The sequence below is a fragment of the Piliocolobus tephrosceles genome, chromosome 2 (genome assembly GCF_002776525.5).
Source record: "Piliocolobus tephrosceles isolate RC106 chromosome 2, ASM277652v3, whole genome shotgun sequence".
Classification (NCBI taxonomy): Eukaryota; Metazoa; Chordata; class Mammalia; order Primates; family Cercopithecidae; genus Piliocolobus; species Piliocolobus tephrosceles.
Genome location: NC_045435.1, coordinates 72,882,709 through 72,899,918, shown reverse-complemented (window position 1 = coordinate 72,899,918; position 17,210 = coordinate 72,882,709). Strand labels below are relative to the sequence as shown.

Genomic DNA, 17,210 nt, shown 5'->3' with positions numbered 1-17,210 from the left:
GAAGGAAGGAAGGAAGGAAGGAAGGAAGGAAGGAAGGAAGGAAGGAAAGAGAAAGAAAGGACAAATCACCTGTTTTGCTTTGGTAATGAGCTTCCAGGTATGTGTTTATGAGACATGCAGGAGAAACATGGAGAACCTCCGGTCACCAAAGCACCCATGGTACATTTCTGGGTGAAGAAGACTGGATCGTTTGAGAATCAACTCTTATCGATATGGCAAAAACAAACAAACAAACATCATTCTTCCCACAACCATAGAGCTAATTAGAATACTAACTTGGGAAGTCTAGAGACCGGGATCCTACTTCCAACTCTTAGTTTTTGCAGGGCTTCCTCTCACTCATCTTCCAGGTCTTAGCTTAAATGTAATACTCGCCAGGTGTAACCTCCTGTCCAGAATAACTCCCCTCAAAACGTGTGACACAATTTGAGATTATTTTATTTGTATGTGCTTTTTGGTTGTGTCTCCCACATCTAACATTAAGCCCCATGGTGGGTGGGAAACTCCTTATCCTTGTCTTTTACGTGACTGTTTAATTTTTTTGTTCTCCAACAGCTGGCACATAGCAAATCTGTCATTAAACATCCAATGAATGAGACATGTTAGTCTTGATTTGGTAGATGTGGGAACTGAGGTTTAGAAAAGTGAAGGGATTTGCCCAGTGTCACACATCTAGGAAATGGGCTCAAGCTTAGGTCTGCCTCACCCCAGAACTGCTCTGCTTCCCCATGTAAGGAGGAATGATTGGGCGAGTAACTGGGAGGGGAATCAGTGGGAAGATTTCTGAAGTCCCCTCCGACTCTTTCAAGGCAACACCTAGAGAATCTCATACCCCTGGAGATCCTCCAGTCCCCTCTCCTCACTGTGTCTTGATGTATTCCAATTACAGGACCAGGTCACTGGCTGATTTTCCCTGGAGGAGTTGATTTCACACTCCAAAATACAGAATCAAACATCCTTGTAATAAGTTATTCACTCAGAAGGATCTGACTCTTCCAGTGTTTTACAGACATCATATGTTCAATCCTCACCAAACCCATGTTAATTTATTATCAGTCATATAGTATGGTTTCCCTTTAAGCAGTTGTCATGCTCGGGGTCAGGTTTCTGCCACAGCTGAGGGCAGACGGGAGTGGGTGGACATGAGACGGGGAGCTAGAAGAACACTTGAGAAACAGCATGTAAATGAGACATAGCTTTATTCAGCAGCTCTCTCATCAGTGGCTTCCTCACACCTTTATCTCAGCTGTCTGCTCTGGTTCTTCAGCTCCTTTCAGCAGCCGGCTCCCATGCACTGCTGCATGACCAGCCTGCAAGGCCAGCTGTAGGGTTAGCAGCTTAACTTTTCCTCCCTCTGGGCACCAGCAAGCTGAGCCATGTCCTGGCTCCCCCGGTCTGTCTGCCAGATGGTCATTCTCCCTTACATGGGTCAGTAGCTTCACTGTCTCTGGGCACCAGCACCTGCACAAGAGCCATGTTGAACCCAAGAGCACAGTGTCAGCAGGTCAGTTATGCCTTTTCCAGGCAATAGTGGCTTTGAACCAAGTATGAGCTTACACAAACAGGTTATATAACAAGTGGAGTATGCACCTGTGCCTTAAACTCGCTGAGTCATGCAGGCCTGGATGTCTGCTTTGGTCTGTTTCTTGACCAAAGCACATCCATGTACCTGATACTCCACCCCCTAGGCTGAAGGAGACATAGGTCTTGGACGCACAGGTTATACATATAAGCTGTGGGCACACAGGCCCGATATCTACACATAGACTTGACACATGAGCCTGACATACAAGCTTCAGTGAGCTGTCCAGCTATTGGCATGGATTACCATAGGTGTCACCTCCTTGGTGATTACCATTCACACTGCCCTGAGTTCAACTCAATAGCTACTTTGCCTACGCCTGGTTTCAAACTGTATGGTGTCAGTACTAGGCTGGACTGCAACAACAGTCCAGGCAGCAGTAGCACCTCGGCTAGACCCATCTGTATACCATACCCTATTAAGAATGGAAGGACACCCTTCCTAACAGTGAAGGCGCAGGATCTAGGGATGCCTTAGGCCCCATGGCCTTATCTTGCATTAGGACTACAGATCCTAAGGCTTCTTGTAATTCTGCTGCTAAGGGACTTGTACTCAGTGTACTCCACTGTTCCAAGGAGGCACCCCACTTCACTAAAATGGATGTCTGTGCCATTCCAGTCTGGGAGGTTGTTACTTATGAATGCACCCAACCCGCTATAGGATAAGTCATCTACACAATGACTGTAACCCACCCTGCCATGCTCTCACAAGGCTGAAGGGCAGCATATGCAGTTACTAACTGCGTTTTCAGTCTGGGGAAGGTGGGGGTCATTACCCATGAATGTACCCATCCTGCTATTACTAACTGCTTCTCTATTAAGGAATACTGGAGCTCAATTCTCTTCCCCAGCTGTGACCAAAAGCCTGTTGGCATTCTGAGGCACTCCATGCACTGCTAAAAGCCCTAACTGAAACTATCTGTGGTCACATGTACATTAAGTTTAAATGGGCACCCCTGGCCAGAAAGGTTGCCTCAGTCTTATCATCCCAATCCCAGGCAAGTGAGGCATTGCCACTTCTAAATCTGCAAGAGAATCAGAGGTTAACATAACATCATCAATAAGATCATGACACATGGTGGGGCTATACATATAGCCCTGCAGCAACACTGTGATTCGCCCTCCCATGAAGGCAAACTATTCCTGGCTCTCTGGAGCAATGTCAATGGAGAGAAATGCATTGGTCAAGTCCACCACACAGTTGTACCATCCTAGTTCCATTGTCACGCGGTCCATCAAGTCTGTGATAGACAGCATAGCTGCCAAGCCGTGTAAAATATCCACCCCCAGAATGTTTTCAGGTACGGGAGAGATACACAGTGCACAAATGGGGAGTTAAGCAGCTGATGCCAAGGTGCAAGGACACAGGTTTTGCTTTCACTGACCAGCTTTCATAGCTGTCTATGCAGCCTTGCCTGGAAACTTATCCAGGTGCAGGGACCAGTGGATTGCCAAGTTCACATGTGGCTCTGGTCATCCAGTGCCCCCCAAGCTGGGCATCTCAGCCAGTCTCTTATCAAATAGAAAAGGCTTTACAATTCCACCTGACTGCAGCAGGCAACCTGTGAACTGGAATGCTCAAGCAGGACCAGGTTGCGCAGCAATGTCCTTCTCTCAAATGACTTTCACTAAGTCTGTACATGACTGCCGACATTACTTGCTTAACCCCCACAACTCAGCAGGGACACGGGCACCATAGGAAATGTGTTTCACTGTGGTAGGGAATCCTTGGGCTGACCCTTGGACTTGAACACCCAACAGCTGTTCAAGTTCGATTTTCTGGTGGATCACAGGGTAAGCCCACAACGGAGATTCCTCCTCCTCCCTGCACTTGTCCTTCAGGGACTGGACGTGCACTTCCTACAGCACAGCCACAAATGCCCATCTGACTCTACTGGCACACTCTTTTTCTTGGTGCCGTGCACTTCCAGGTGCTTCAGCGCCTTCTCCACACTCACAGGAGACCTGTCCACTGCCTCCCATGTTTTCACTGGGGCTCATCCTCACAGCATGGCAGCCACCAGGTATCACAGCTCATGCTGTGGCCACAAAGTCAATTCAAGAGCCCTCAGGGACTGAAGACTCACTCACCTCATCTCATCCTCGTTGCCGATTGCTGGGTCCATGACTACGCCAAGTGACACGCTCAGGGTCAGGTTCCAGCCCCAGCTGAGGGCAGAGGGGAGTGGGTAGACATAGGGCAGGGAACTGGAAGAACACTTGAGAGACAGCAGGTAAATGAGACATGGCTTTATTCAGCAGCTCTCTCATCAGCAGCTTACTTACACCTTTACCTTGATTGTCTGCTCTGGCTCTGCAGCTTCTCCCAGCAGCCATCTTCTATGCACAGCTGCATGGCCAGCCTGCAAGACCAGCTGTAGGGTTAGCAGCTTAACTCTTTCTTTCTCTGGGCACAAGCAAACCGACCATCTGCCAGATGATCATCCTCCCTTACAGGGATCGGTAGCTTCACTTTTTCTCTGGGTGCCTGCACCTGCACAAGAGCCATGTTGGGCCCAAGAGCACATCAGCAGGGCAGTTATATCTTTTGCAGACAATAGTGGCTTTGAGCCAAGTATGAGCTTACACAAACAGGGTATATAACAAGTGGAGTATGTGCCTGCACTCTAAACTTGCTGAGTCATGCAGGCCTGGATGTCTGCCTCAGCCTACTTGTTGACCAAAGTACATCCATGTACCTTACAGTAGTGAGGACTATGGGGAAGGGAGAAATGTAACCCAAAAGCCCATAAGTATCATATTTAACTCGATTACAATGCCTTGTGTTTTCAGAGCTCAAGAGAAGTGACAAGAAAAAATAGTGGTGTATGTGGTTTCAATAGTCATGACACCTCCTTTCCATGTATCTAACATTTTGAACTAGTTAAATACATAATTACCATTCCTTCTTAAGTTTATTATATGATGGTATTAATAATACCTTACTGTATATAAAGCGGCTAATATAAGATGAAAGGCCAAGGTAGTTTATTTATAGCTATTAAGCACTGAAATGGACATTTGTTTTTATATCCTTCAATTACAATCTGCTACATTTTAATGTCTCAAGGATTTTTTGAACGAAGCATTTTGAAACAATTATGCTATTCTACCATATCTTTCCTATAGGAGTATTAAGCTCCATGCACACATGCCTCACAACATTGTTGCCACTAGGAAATACAACCATGTATGTTAAGTGGTGGACACAATACTTGGCCCATAGTAGGCACTTTAAAATGGCCACAATGTACAATCCTTTCTTACTTTTACCTGCACAATTGCCTATCACACACTTAGGACTCCTGGCCCCAGAGAAATGTAAATGTCACACAAATCTCTGTATGAATTGGAAGAGGGTAGCATGTAAATACATATTCCATCTCACTTAGTTTTCTCAGAAATTCAGAAAGACATAGGGGATATCCCTGTTTTATGGATAAGGAAACTTGGAGACAGAAAGGGCTATCTCCATTGCCACAGCATGGGGCTTTGGACTCCATCATTCCATTCTTTCTTACCAAAGACGCTATCTTGACGTGGCACAAAGGGTTGCGACATCCAGTGTTGGCTGATGAAAACTAGAATTAAGCATTGAACCATTAAAATAACTTTCTCTTTATTTCTACTAATACGACTAATACTAATTGGTTACAGGAAGAGAGCATTTGGTCATGAGGAGTAAGCAAGTCCACACCAGGGGCCTAAAGATGGGATTCCCTTCAGTTCAGCATTCTGTGTCTCAACCCTAGATTGTGGAGCGAGCTGGAATAGCTTCTGAATGCTTCATCAAATCCTGTGCAACAAAAGCTAACAAAGTTAAAAAGATCAGTTTTTCTGGACTGCTTGGATGTTGATTCACTGGGGCAGACAGCCAGAGAGATTTAGCTAGGGATTAAGCGTAAATTTCCTATTTTATGGCCCAGAACATCTTATTAAGGAGCATCTGCTATTTACAGTAATATTCGTTAACATTTATTGACAGCTTATGCAGTGCCAGGACCTGTTCTAAATGCTTTCCACATGTTAACACATTTCACTCTTACTACAATCCTTGTATCTTTTGGTCAAGTTCTTTCCATTTTTAAAATACAGATTTTAAAAACTAGGCACTTAAAACTGCCACACACATGCGCGCGCGCGCACACACACACACACACACATACACGTGACTCACAAAATACTGCTTTGCCTGTGAAGGTTTCACAATGCCTTGTTATCATCAGTCAGTCTTTTCCTACTAAAGTTAAGTGGCCAATTAAGACAAAAAAAATCTGAGGCTTTTTTTCTACCCCTGATTAAGATTGAGGTGGCAGGTGTTATAGATAATATTCATTTCACCTTCTGAACTTTCTGGAAAGACCTGGTGATCTTGCCAGCTCAAGCAGCCTTCTTGGACACAGCAACTGTCTGTGTCACACCACAAATAGCAAAATGACCCAGAAGAGTTACCCTCAATGCTATTTTTCAATGAGGAAATCAAGGCATGAGGAAATTAAGCAGCTTTCCCAAGGTCACATTCCAGAGCCCTTGACCCCAGTTGACTTCTGTGCAATAACTCCTCTCACTGTGCAAAATGATCTAGTGTTTCCAATAATGACCCCAAACTATTGTAAGAAGCTGGATTTCAAAGTTAAATTAAGATAAATTGGAATATTGCAGCATGTTAGTGTTAGGTGCATTTCATCGACTTCCTTTAGAAATGAGCAAGAAATTCTTTTGAGCTTAGCCAAATTATGAAATGAACCTAGTTTAGCATTTGCTTATGTCCCCTCTTAGGCCATCCTGTCTTCCAAGTGTCTCTTCTTTCTGGGAGACTTCTCAGAGTCCCTGCTCCTAATTATTGGTGCCTGGTTCCCCACAGATTCACATTCTACACCAGGACAGACCATGACATTAACTGTTGAAACTTTTAATATTGACTTAGAAGCAGCAACCAACACAGAGATGTAACCACCAGTGAAAGTTGGAAGCTGAAATGTACTGAGATCTTGTGCTCTAAAATAGCACCTCTTAGAAACTCACCTACTCTTCCTCAAACTCTTAGCTCTAGAATTCTCTCTGACCATGACTTTGAAATACTGATATATATTATTCCAAAAGACAAATCATATTTATGGTAGAAAATACAGACAAACAAAGAGAGCAGGATACATCCCCACATCTTCCTACCTGGAGGCATCCATTATTAACCAATTGGTGCAGTGCTTTCCAGGCCTTTAACTATGGGATTATGCCTGTGCCGTCTGAGGCATGACAGCTATTTACACACTCAAACACAGCTATTTTGGTTTGTCTTTATTTATTCTCCAAGCCACATTTCTCTCACTTGCCAGACAATTATTTTAGACACCACATCCCCAGTCCTCACTCCATTCTACCTTCATCATCCAGCTGAACCAAGTGCAATGCTCTTCTTCAGAAGGACCATAACTTCCCTCAATCTAGACATTAAGCTGCTTTTGATATATCTCATTAGAGCAACATCATCCTAATAACTGCCTTCTGTTTGTTTATTTGTTCTCCACAGCTTTTTGCAATCTTTGCATTTGCAACATGTGGTGGCTATTCTGGAGGCCTGCGGCTGAGTGTGGACTGCGTCAACAAGACAGAAAGTAACCTCAGCATCGACATAGCGTTTGCCTACCCATTCAGGTAGGGAATGGTGGTTCATGCTTGCTAGCCTCACAGAGGGGTCTTTCTTTCTTCTGTGCTTTGTCTCAGAAAAATGCAGTCTTCCGGGGACTTCTGGGTAAGCAGAAAGGATTCTGCCTGCACCCATGGAATGCCCAAACACTGTGCCCACTCACCACCTAGTGTGGGCACTGGGAGGATTTATGAGTTGTGCCTTCAAGACAGAACTGACTCTGCTCCAAAAACAAAAAAAAAAAAAAATAGAAAGAAAAAAGAAAAAAAAAACTTGCTACAAAGAGAAAGAGGGAGAGAAAAAGAAAGGGAAACTGGAGAAGTAATTTTAAAGTACGATCAAATAAATTCAAGAAATATTTTTAGCACTTTGCCTTTCTAATGCACATTTTGAATCAACAAGAATGACAGATTATTTCCCAAATACATTTGACTGCAGAAACTTTTTTTTCATGGAGTATCCCAGAGTATCTGTATACTATGGAATACATCCTTAATATTTATATATAAAGTATATATATGTGTGTGTGTATATATATATTATATATAAAGTATATATATGTGTATAGGTATACTTAATATATATTAAGTGAAGTGTTCCTAGTCTAAGACAAAGATGACTCCGTTCATAGGTGATGAATCATCATAGAGAGGTAGCATTGATACCAATATTCTTACTGGTTTTTAAGAGTAGAGCTGACAAAAGTTGCAAATACCTTGCTCAAGTAGATACTCTCCTAACTAGCTAATAAAAGAGTAAAAGAATAGAAAGCTCAGAAATATTAAGTACATAATCCCTGGAAATTTAGTAATAAGAGCTGTGCTGTGCTGCTGGAAGTAGACATGCAAGCGCTTGACTTCTGAAAGTTCTGGACCAACCTGTTGGCTTCTGGAGGACAGTGGCCAAGACAACGCATGCTTTCAGATTAACATGCAGAATCTAGGACAAGATGAGAACTGCCAATGGCCAGACAGCCGGGCTGGGATGCTTGGTAGCATTATACATGAAAACATAAGCTCGGCATGGCTTCTGCAGTGATTTCCCACTAAGAGATGTGGCAGGAGCAGGTAACTTAAAAGTCAATCTCTCAAGATTTAAAAGGCAGCAAGTCCCTAAACATTGAACTACCAGAGCCTAGGACTCCAGTCTTTTCCTCAAACTGGAGGAGAGTAATCAAGAGACCTATCTGAACTAGAAACGAGTGCCTGAGCTGGTGTGGCAGTGGAGAGCAGGGTAATATCTAAATAATCTAAAGGATTCATAAAATCCCTGCTTAAGGATACAATGTGAGAAGACACTTCAATCACAGTTTCCAGCTCTGGGCTTCTTTAATTTCTTCCCAAGACTACAAATTCAAATGACTGGCCCAGTGAAAGGCAACTAGAGAAATTAGATCAAAATGTATTGCCATCTATAGCAGCCCCCTCATTTAAAAGATTTTTACTTGGATTCTGAAATAAATATGGTTAATCATTATATTTTTTAGTAGCACAGCTTTTCTTTCAAACATTATCTCACTCAGAAGCTCCATGTATAAAATAGACATGAGTTACTGAGACAGTCGGAGCAGGAGAAGAAGGGAACTTAAAGCCCCCAGCCAGTTCTCCTCGGCCTTCTCCCTGCCACACACCTTGCCCACTCCCCACCGTACAGACCCTGTAAGATCTCCTGGGAACCCTAGGTCTCCTAGAAACAATTCTAAAACCACTGTTGTAGGATAAAGCAAGAAATTGTTTGCCACCCTGCTTACCACACCTTACATTTACTGTCTACTGTTAAGGAAGGATTAGCCAATCTCCTTTTATAGAATGTCTTGTAATTTGCCCCCATTAATGTTCATCTAGGAGATATACACACCGTTCCAAAACAGCTTAATTTACTAGGGTTGCAATTTCAATTTTACATTTGCATATTTTAACATGTACCATTATCCATGTACATATTCATAACCTGTACCATTATGGGGAAAATCTCAGTAATAAGCCAGGATTTATACAGATTATTATGAAGACATTTGTTTCAGAAGAAGTACGGTGAGCAAGATGTTGGTAATATAAATAATTAAAAAGTAAGAAGTAATGATATCCAACATTATGAAGTGTGGAGAGAAATGTAGATTCTCACATGTGGTTGGAAATAGTGTATATTGATAAAGCCTTTTTGAAGGACAATTGGAAGTAGGTATCAAAATTTAAATGTACATTCTATTTAATCCAGCAATACCATTTCTAGATATCTACCTTCAAAAATGTTCATATAAATACACAAATACATGCATGTAATATGCATGTAATGATGTGCACTTCAGTGTTGTTAATAATAAAAGACTGAAACAAACTTGAATGTCCATCAGCAGGAAGCAGACTCAATGAATTATTTATATATGTCCTATGCAGAAATTTTAAAAGTGAATGTACAGATATAGAAAGATGTTTAAAACGTATTACTAAGGAGAAAGTAAGTAGCAGCATGTTAAGAAAAAAACATAATAGTAAATGCACAATATAATTTTAAACGTATGCACCTATATGTTTATATGTATTTGTAAAATGTAAAGTCTGGAAGGATACAGACAAACAGTTAATAGGGATTACTTCTGGGGAGGGATGTGTGATTGGTATGCAGAGGTCATACATTTACTTTTAACTCTACATACTTGAGTATTATTTGAATTTATTAAAATACGCATATTATACCTTGGTAATTTTAAAAGCACTCTTTAAAAATGAGTCATCCTATGGCTTCCACTGAGATGCAATGATAAGACACAGCTTCTGGAGAGAAATAACTTATAGGAACCCCATCTGAAATTCTAAAGGGATTGAAGTAGATGAAAAAACTCTATTTTCAAGGTGAATGGCAAGAAGCAGCCGTTGAGACAACTCAGCGATTTGAAGTAGCAGATTATGAAAGCATTGCTTATGCTTAAAAAAGTTATTTTCTTCTAAAATGTCACAAGCCGATGCCAATGATTTGATGATAATCTCAGAAATAAGATAAGAACATTCAGTAGCTTTTAACTATTCAGTGTATTGCAAAGACCAAAAGGACAATAAAGTCAAGTCATTTGAACAAAAACAATTAGTTTGTAAATGATACATCAAAGGAAGCTACTTACCCAGTTATCAAACACATGTTTTAGGATGTAAGATGTCAGTGTTGAAAATTCTAGATAACTCACAAAATATTAATGTGCTGCTTCTAATAAATATGCCAAAGTGCATATCTCCTTTACAGCACCATATGTATGTGTTCCTGATTCCTATCAGAAATAATTGACATCCAGCAATGTATCATTTTGTCATAGAAATAAAACATTCGTCACCTTATCTTCCTTATTATTTGTGATTAAAATGAACAACTATTACTTAATTGTTTTCTATCTGCAATAATATACTAAATTTGGTATGAAATTTACTTGATAACTAGCAGGAGAGTAGTTCTACATTCCATATTTTTGGTACTCCCTTTATGCACAGAAGTGGAAAGTAGGGTGTCTCATTTTAAGGTACTTAATATATTTGTAGAAAGCCTACTCTAGGAATGCCAAGTAACATTTTAAACTTATACATGAATAAAAGATAGAGAAGGACAGAGTTGAGAGGTTAAGGGGCTACGGGAACAAAAATTTTCATGGCAGAGGTACTGGAGAAGGGTCAGAATGATGAATGAATGAACAGACATGTGAACATTTATTGCAAAGGCACAATGTGCCAAACACTGTGCTAGATACTTTGACATATATTAGATTACGTAGTCATTACACAGACTCTGTGAAGGAGGCTACTATTGTACTGTTTGAGGAGACTGGGCTGAGAAACATTTTGTTGACATCACACAGAAAATTAAATTTAAACTTTCAGATTTTTTAAATTTTATGATTTGAATAAAAACAAGAAGAAAGCAAAGTCCAGACTGTTTGGAGCATGGTGAATAGAACAAAAATTTATGATGGACAAAAGTGATAAAGTTAGCAAGGCCATTTTTTTCCCTGATTATAGAACACCTTGAATTCCTTGTAAGTTGAGTAGGAAGAAGAAGTTAAAGTTGACAAAAGGAAAATAACAAGGAAATCTATTTTGAAGTAGAGAGTACAAGTTAGGATTTGATCATGCAGAGTTTGAGATGCTTGTTAGAAGCACAGGGGAATTTTCTATCAGGAAGTTTCACGCTAAACCCTATGTAAGATGAGAGAGGTGAATACTGAAAATGAAGCTTTAAGAGTCATCATCATGAGGTCACAGCTAGATGAAGAGAGGTCACCAAGAGAGACAGAATGGGAACTACGGAGGATGCCAGTGCTTGTAAAAAATGAATGAAAGGGGTCACTGAAAGAGACCAATAGGAGAAGACCCAATGGAAAAGAAGTCGGACAAACCAGAAAGTTCAGGTTTTTCAGAAGGTAAGAAAACTTTCTGCACATGTATCCCAGAACTTAAAGTAAAATAAATAAAAACAGAAATAAAATAAAATATAAAAAAAGAAAACTTTATGGATGCTACCATTCAGCAGCATTGAGTACCTCAAAGAAAGAAAGGAGTGAAAAACCAAGAAAAAGCCATTGAATATAGTTAATGATGGTTATTAAAAACTTTCATGGGACATTTCAGTTGGAGAGAAAGCATGCCGAGCTGTTGGGGAATGGAAAATAGAATTCAGTATATTTTCTCTCAGACCAATACAATGACAATTTTGAAGGACCCTAATTTGCTTATCTTAAGCCTTCAAGATATATTTGTGGAGTAAGAGACTAAGTTTTTTAATGACCTTCTAGTAGAGAAGGTGCTCACCTCTTGTTTCTTGGAAGTAACCAGCTCATTGAATGCCATGATAATTAATTTATGACCTTGGTTGAACAAATAACTAATAAAAAAGATTTTCAGTTTGTAAAAATCTTCCTTCATTTGAGAACAACTAAATATAGGGAATAACAGAAGATTTATAATAAAAAATAAAGTAGTTGTTATGTCACTTCCATGTCTTGAGACCTCATCAAGATAAAAATATTGTTTGCTGTCAATTTTAAACATTATTTTAGATATGAGATTAGTAATCACTGTTTCAGATAATTAGCAAAATTGTCCTTCATCATGCCTCAGCTTTCTGAGTAGCTGGGATTACAGATGTGCACCATCATGCCTGGCTAATTTTTGTATTTTCAGTAAAGAGGATTTCACCATATTGGCCAGGCTGATCTCAAACTCCTGACCTCAAGTGATCCACCTACCTTGGCCTCCCAAAGTGCTGGGATTACAGGTGTGGGCCACCACACTAAGCCACAAGTCCCTGTGACTGTTAAAGGGCTTTCTCTCACCACCAGAACCTGCTTGGTCTATAGGCAGGGCAGGCAAGAAATGCTGGAGAGTAATGTCTCTTGGAGCAGCCTTTACCCAATGACAAATGTGAGTTGGAGGATAACAATCCCAGCTTCCTCACCCATCATGTGGCATAACACTAAGTCATGTACCATACCATTTCCCAGAGGCACCAACAGGACCGATCCACCCACAGTGCAAACCTGATCATTCACACACCTTTCAATACCTTTTTTACCTTTTCTGTCTCACTTCTCCACTGCCTTATTGGTGTTTTCAGAGCTGAATCCTCTAAGGAGTTGCACTCAAATCTTGATCTCAGGGGCTGCTTCTTAGAAGTCCAACCTAAGACATTGGCATTGCATGAGAACATTCTCACTTAGGTTAGAAGTCCAACCTAAGACATTGGCATTGCATGAGAACATTACCATCTTTACACAAGATAGATAGATGAGTAGATAGATTGATCAATTGCTTGATTGATCAATCAATAGAGTAAATCACTACTTCTTCTCACTCTAAATCATATTATACCGTAATACTCATTCAAAAACAAACAAACAAACAAATAGTTTGGCTGGAAATCAGTCACTTCAGTTCACAACACTTCTCCTTGTCATTTTCAGTTCAGGTCTCATACGAAGCCATGGCTGGTTTTCTCCATCCATAGAATCTTAGTATATATGGTAGGTTTCTCCCAATTGACGGTCATAGTAGGGTGTCCTTCAATGTCAGTTTCAGATTTTCTGAAAATCAGATGATGGCTGAGATTTTGGAGGTGCTGCATGGGGCCTCTGAAATGAAACCTGGTTAGACATAGTTTGTATTTTAGATCAGCCCATCCCAAGTATATTCTCCAAATTTGGTGATAAACCTTACAACCTTCCTCCTCAAAGGTTTGGGTAAACTACAAAAACTAGTTATATTTATAAAGATTATGTCATAACCACTGCACCAAAATGTTAACATATTTATTTCTAAGTGGCAAGATTATAAGTGAATCAAATACACTTTTCGCACTTGTGCCAACTGTTTTACACTGTTAAAGCTGAAGGAATATAGTGTAGCTTGGACTCTAGAGACAGACTACATAGGTTCAAATCCTCCACTCAGCTACTTACTAGCTGTATGATATTGAGAAAATTGCTTATCGCTTCCTTTCCTTATCTGTGAAACAGAAACAATGTTACCTATTTCATAGTATTGTTATAAGTATTAAATAAGATATATATATATATAAAATGCTTAAAACAAGACCTGGCATTCAATACATTGTTATTTGGCATATTATTTTTATTTCATTATCGAGTAAGGGCAATTAAAAATCAACTAGAGTGCTAGAAAAGATATTTATTCTGGTTAATTAGCAAAATTACCCTTGAGACAACAAATGGCCAGTTTATTATATTTTACTCAGAATGGGATCTTCCCCAACCCTGCCTCTGCCTATATAAAAACATTAAAGGGTGCACATATTTAACTGTCTCTTGATTAACTTGCTTTTAAATATTTAATGTTTATTTGGGTTGCCCTGGGATGTATTACTATTCGGCCTTTTTTTAAAATTTAACTAATGGGGGAATGAAAACTCCCCCTCAAAGTGACAGAATGGAGAACTCTTAGTGGCACTAGCATAATCCTTGGGAGGTTGGCATCGGTGGAGTAGGATACTGAGGCTTAGTCTGGTCTTTGCAATCTGTGAAATTCAGTTCAATGAGAGGTTCCACATTGAGGGAGAGGAAAGCCGGTGCTGCTCAGCTGGGTGCTGGCCGAATAAGCACCATTCCCCTGCTCATGACTCTAGCCACTTGCTCTGTCGTTCTCCCACCCCTGTTGGGAACACGGGGGCAGGTGCAAGTAGATGCCAGGAAAACTGTGGAGTTTGGGCCATTATCTAGTAACGCTAGCTCTGCCAGGAAGAAAGCATTTTATCCCTAAGATGCATAACCAAGAGCAGTGATGAGAAACATTTTTTTTTGTTTGTTTTTTTACCATGATAGCCAATTTGGGGATAATAAAAGTGTGAAGGGCTGCAATTTTTTATATCTTGTGTTCAGGAAATGCTGCACTTGCAATTACATTTAAGTATTCATTTATTGTTTCTCATTACCAAAGGGTTTCACTCTTTGTGCCTAAAATTTCAGAAACTTTATAGCTACAGCATCTCATTCTAATGTTTTGCCTTAAAATAAATTTTGTGTATGATGAGACCTGGTGGTGCTACAGGGCAGAGACTTTGGGAGACGTAGAGGTGGTGTGGCCAAAGGGCTAATGGTGAATTTCTAGCCAAATCCAAACTCTGTTGCCTAGTGGTTGGGCAAGACATAGCTCCCTACATGGTAGTGAATTGTGCAGTGGAAGCATCCTGGGCCCATAACTTTATTGGGCCTCAGTTTCCTTATTACAAAAAGGCAATAATACCTGTACCTTCCTTATAGTGTGGTTGCAACCATTCAATTAGATAATGTGAGTTAGTTGTGTAGTACAGAGTCTGGCACACATTGAATGTTCCCTGAGTTGCTATCATTGTTGTGGCTGTTATTATTAAGGGAGTCTAGTGAAAGAAATTGGCACCAGAATTCAGCTGTAGACCAAGTATGACAGTCCTGTTTGGAAGTTTCTGTAGTAAAGAGAGGAACTATCATTTGTAGGGAACGTCTTGGAGATCACAGAAAATGATCCAAATATGCACCATGGCTGTTGGCATGAAAGAGGTTAAATGAAAAAAGTTAGTGAATGACAGATTAGTCTACCCTATCTCCACCACACTGTTCCCCTCTCAATCTGTATTATTGCAAGATTGGAACACTTTTGTTGCAACGCTTCTCCAAAAGGAGAGTGGTGGTGGGGAATTGGGTAGAATGGATATTTTAGTTTGAGTTTCTGCAAAAGCACATATTGAGACCAGGATTTGAGTGCAAGTAGTTTTCTTGGAAGGTGATCCTGGAAGCACCAGTGAGGAATGGGGACATGAGACAGGGAAGGGAAGAAAGCTAGATTAATTGGCAAGATACCACCTTTGGCAACCAGAGCATCTTAAGATTTTTAGGAAACTGTGGGCAACATGCCCCAACAGTAAATCCATCTGGCAGGTGATGAGGCTGGGTAATTATTCCTCACTCCTATTGGTCACTGGCCAAAAGCTGCTCCTGTGGGTGTTAATTCCCTGGGACTGCATGCAGACCTAGCATGTGCCTACAGCTGAAGAAAGTCTTCTTGCAAATTCATGGATGCTGACATTAGAAAGCCATCATTGTATACAGAAATGGTGAGAACAAGAGAGATACAGGTGGGCAACCAACAGCTTCTAATACGATAAGGAGATCCTTCAATCACTTTTCCTAGATCTGTGAATGACCCCATCCTGTATAATTTAATTATTCTCATTAATTCTTTATTAAGCACCTGCAGTGTATAAGGCCGTGAATTATATAGGCACTTGGTATGCATTTGTTGGTGAAGTAGACATGACTGCCTCCCTCACAAAATTTACAATTAGTTGGAGATGGGAGAAAGACTAAGAAGTGAGAAATATAAATAAATACATATATATGCATGTATGCATGTACATAATTTTACAATTGTAATTTCTATGAAGAAAATGAACATTGTGCAGAGAAGTAAAATAAGTATTGGTGAGGACCAAATAATACATACTCAGAGGGAACATCGCTTAGAATGTTCTAAGCAAAGAGAAAAGCATGGGCATGGCCTTTAGAGAGAAAAGACTGGAATCTGGGGGAATAAAGAGAGACTCCTAAGCGGAGAGGGGAGTGACATGAGACACCAAAGAGACAGGGATGCAATCCCAGTAGGTATCAAGTAATGGTAAAAGTCTTGAGAGGAAATTAGGAAGATTAAGGAATAAAGAGAGAAGCTGTACTATTTTAGATTAGCTGATTGGGGGAAAACCTTGCTGGTGAAATGAAATTTGGGTGCAGACCTGAAAGAATTAGGAGAGGGAGAGCCTCAAAGATGTCTGAGGGGTATATTCCAGGGAGAGCAAAGGACAAGAGCAGAGGCCTGAAACCTGAGTTTGGGGAGAGTTTGAGAACCAGCAAAGAAACCAGTTTTGCTGGATTGCAATGAGGAAGAGGAGAGGTGCAGGAGATGAAGTTGAAAAAGGAGGCAGAGACTGGATCCTGTAGGGTGTTGTGGGTTCATAGGAGGAAACTGGATTTGATGTTGAGTGAAATGGGAAGGCATTGGAAAGGAGACATACTTTGTAAAAGATCTTGCTTATGGCTAATAAAAGTAAATTCACTTAAGAGGTCATGGAGCAGGGGTGAAGTCAAGAAGGCCAGTAAGGAGGTGGCTGCAGCCATCCAAGAAAGAGATGGTGGTGGCTTGACCCAGTGTGGAGGCAGCAGAGAGGGAAGGCATGGTAAGTAGCATGCCATGCATGGTCTTCTAGGCTCCACTTCCAACGGTAATGTGCATCTACAGCCCAGTCCTGTTCGTTAGTTTTTCCATCACTTTTCTCAGTGATGTTGGGTAGTGTGTCAGTCTAGGGACCAATTTTAATATTTTGTTTCTTGTTCCTGATTTTGGTTCATGGGCACCCCTTGGACCCACTAGGTTTTTTGTTTTTTGGGTTGTTTTGTTTTGTTTGAGATGGAGTCTCACTTTGTCACCCAGGCTGAAGTGCAGTGGGGCCATCTTAGCTC

The 17,210-nt window shown here is 40.7% G+C and overlaps 1 protein-coding gene across 3 annotated transcripts in view; it reads left to right on the top strand.

Annotated features, from left to right (window-relative positions):
- The window catches only part of SYNPR (synaptoporin), a 327,584-nt gene that overhangs the window by 194,188 nt on the left and 116,186 nt on the right, over window positions 1–17,210 (top strand). For all 3 annotated transcript variants that reach the window (XM_023200533.1, XM_023200544.1, XM_023200536.1), the window contains one exon: window positions 7,112–7,236. In XM_023200533.1, coding sequence (XP_023056301.1) covers window positions 7,112–7,236 — 125 coding nt within the window. The remainder of the gene's footprint in view (window positions 1–7,111; window positions 7,237–17,210) is intronic.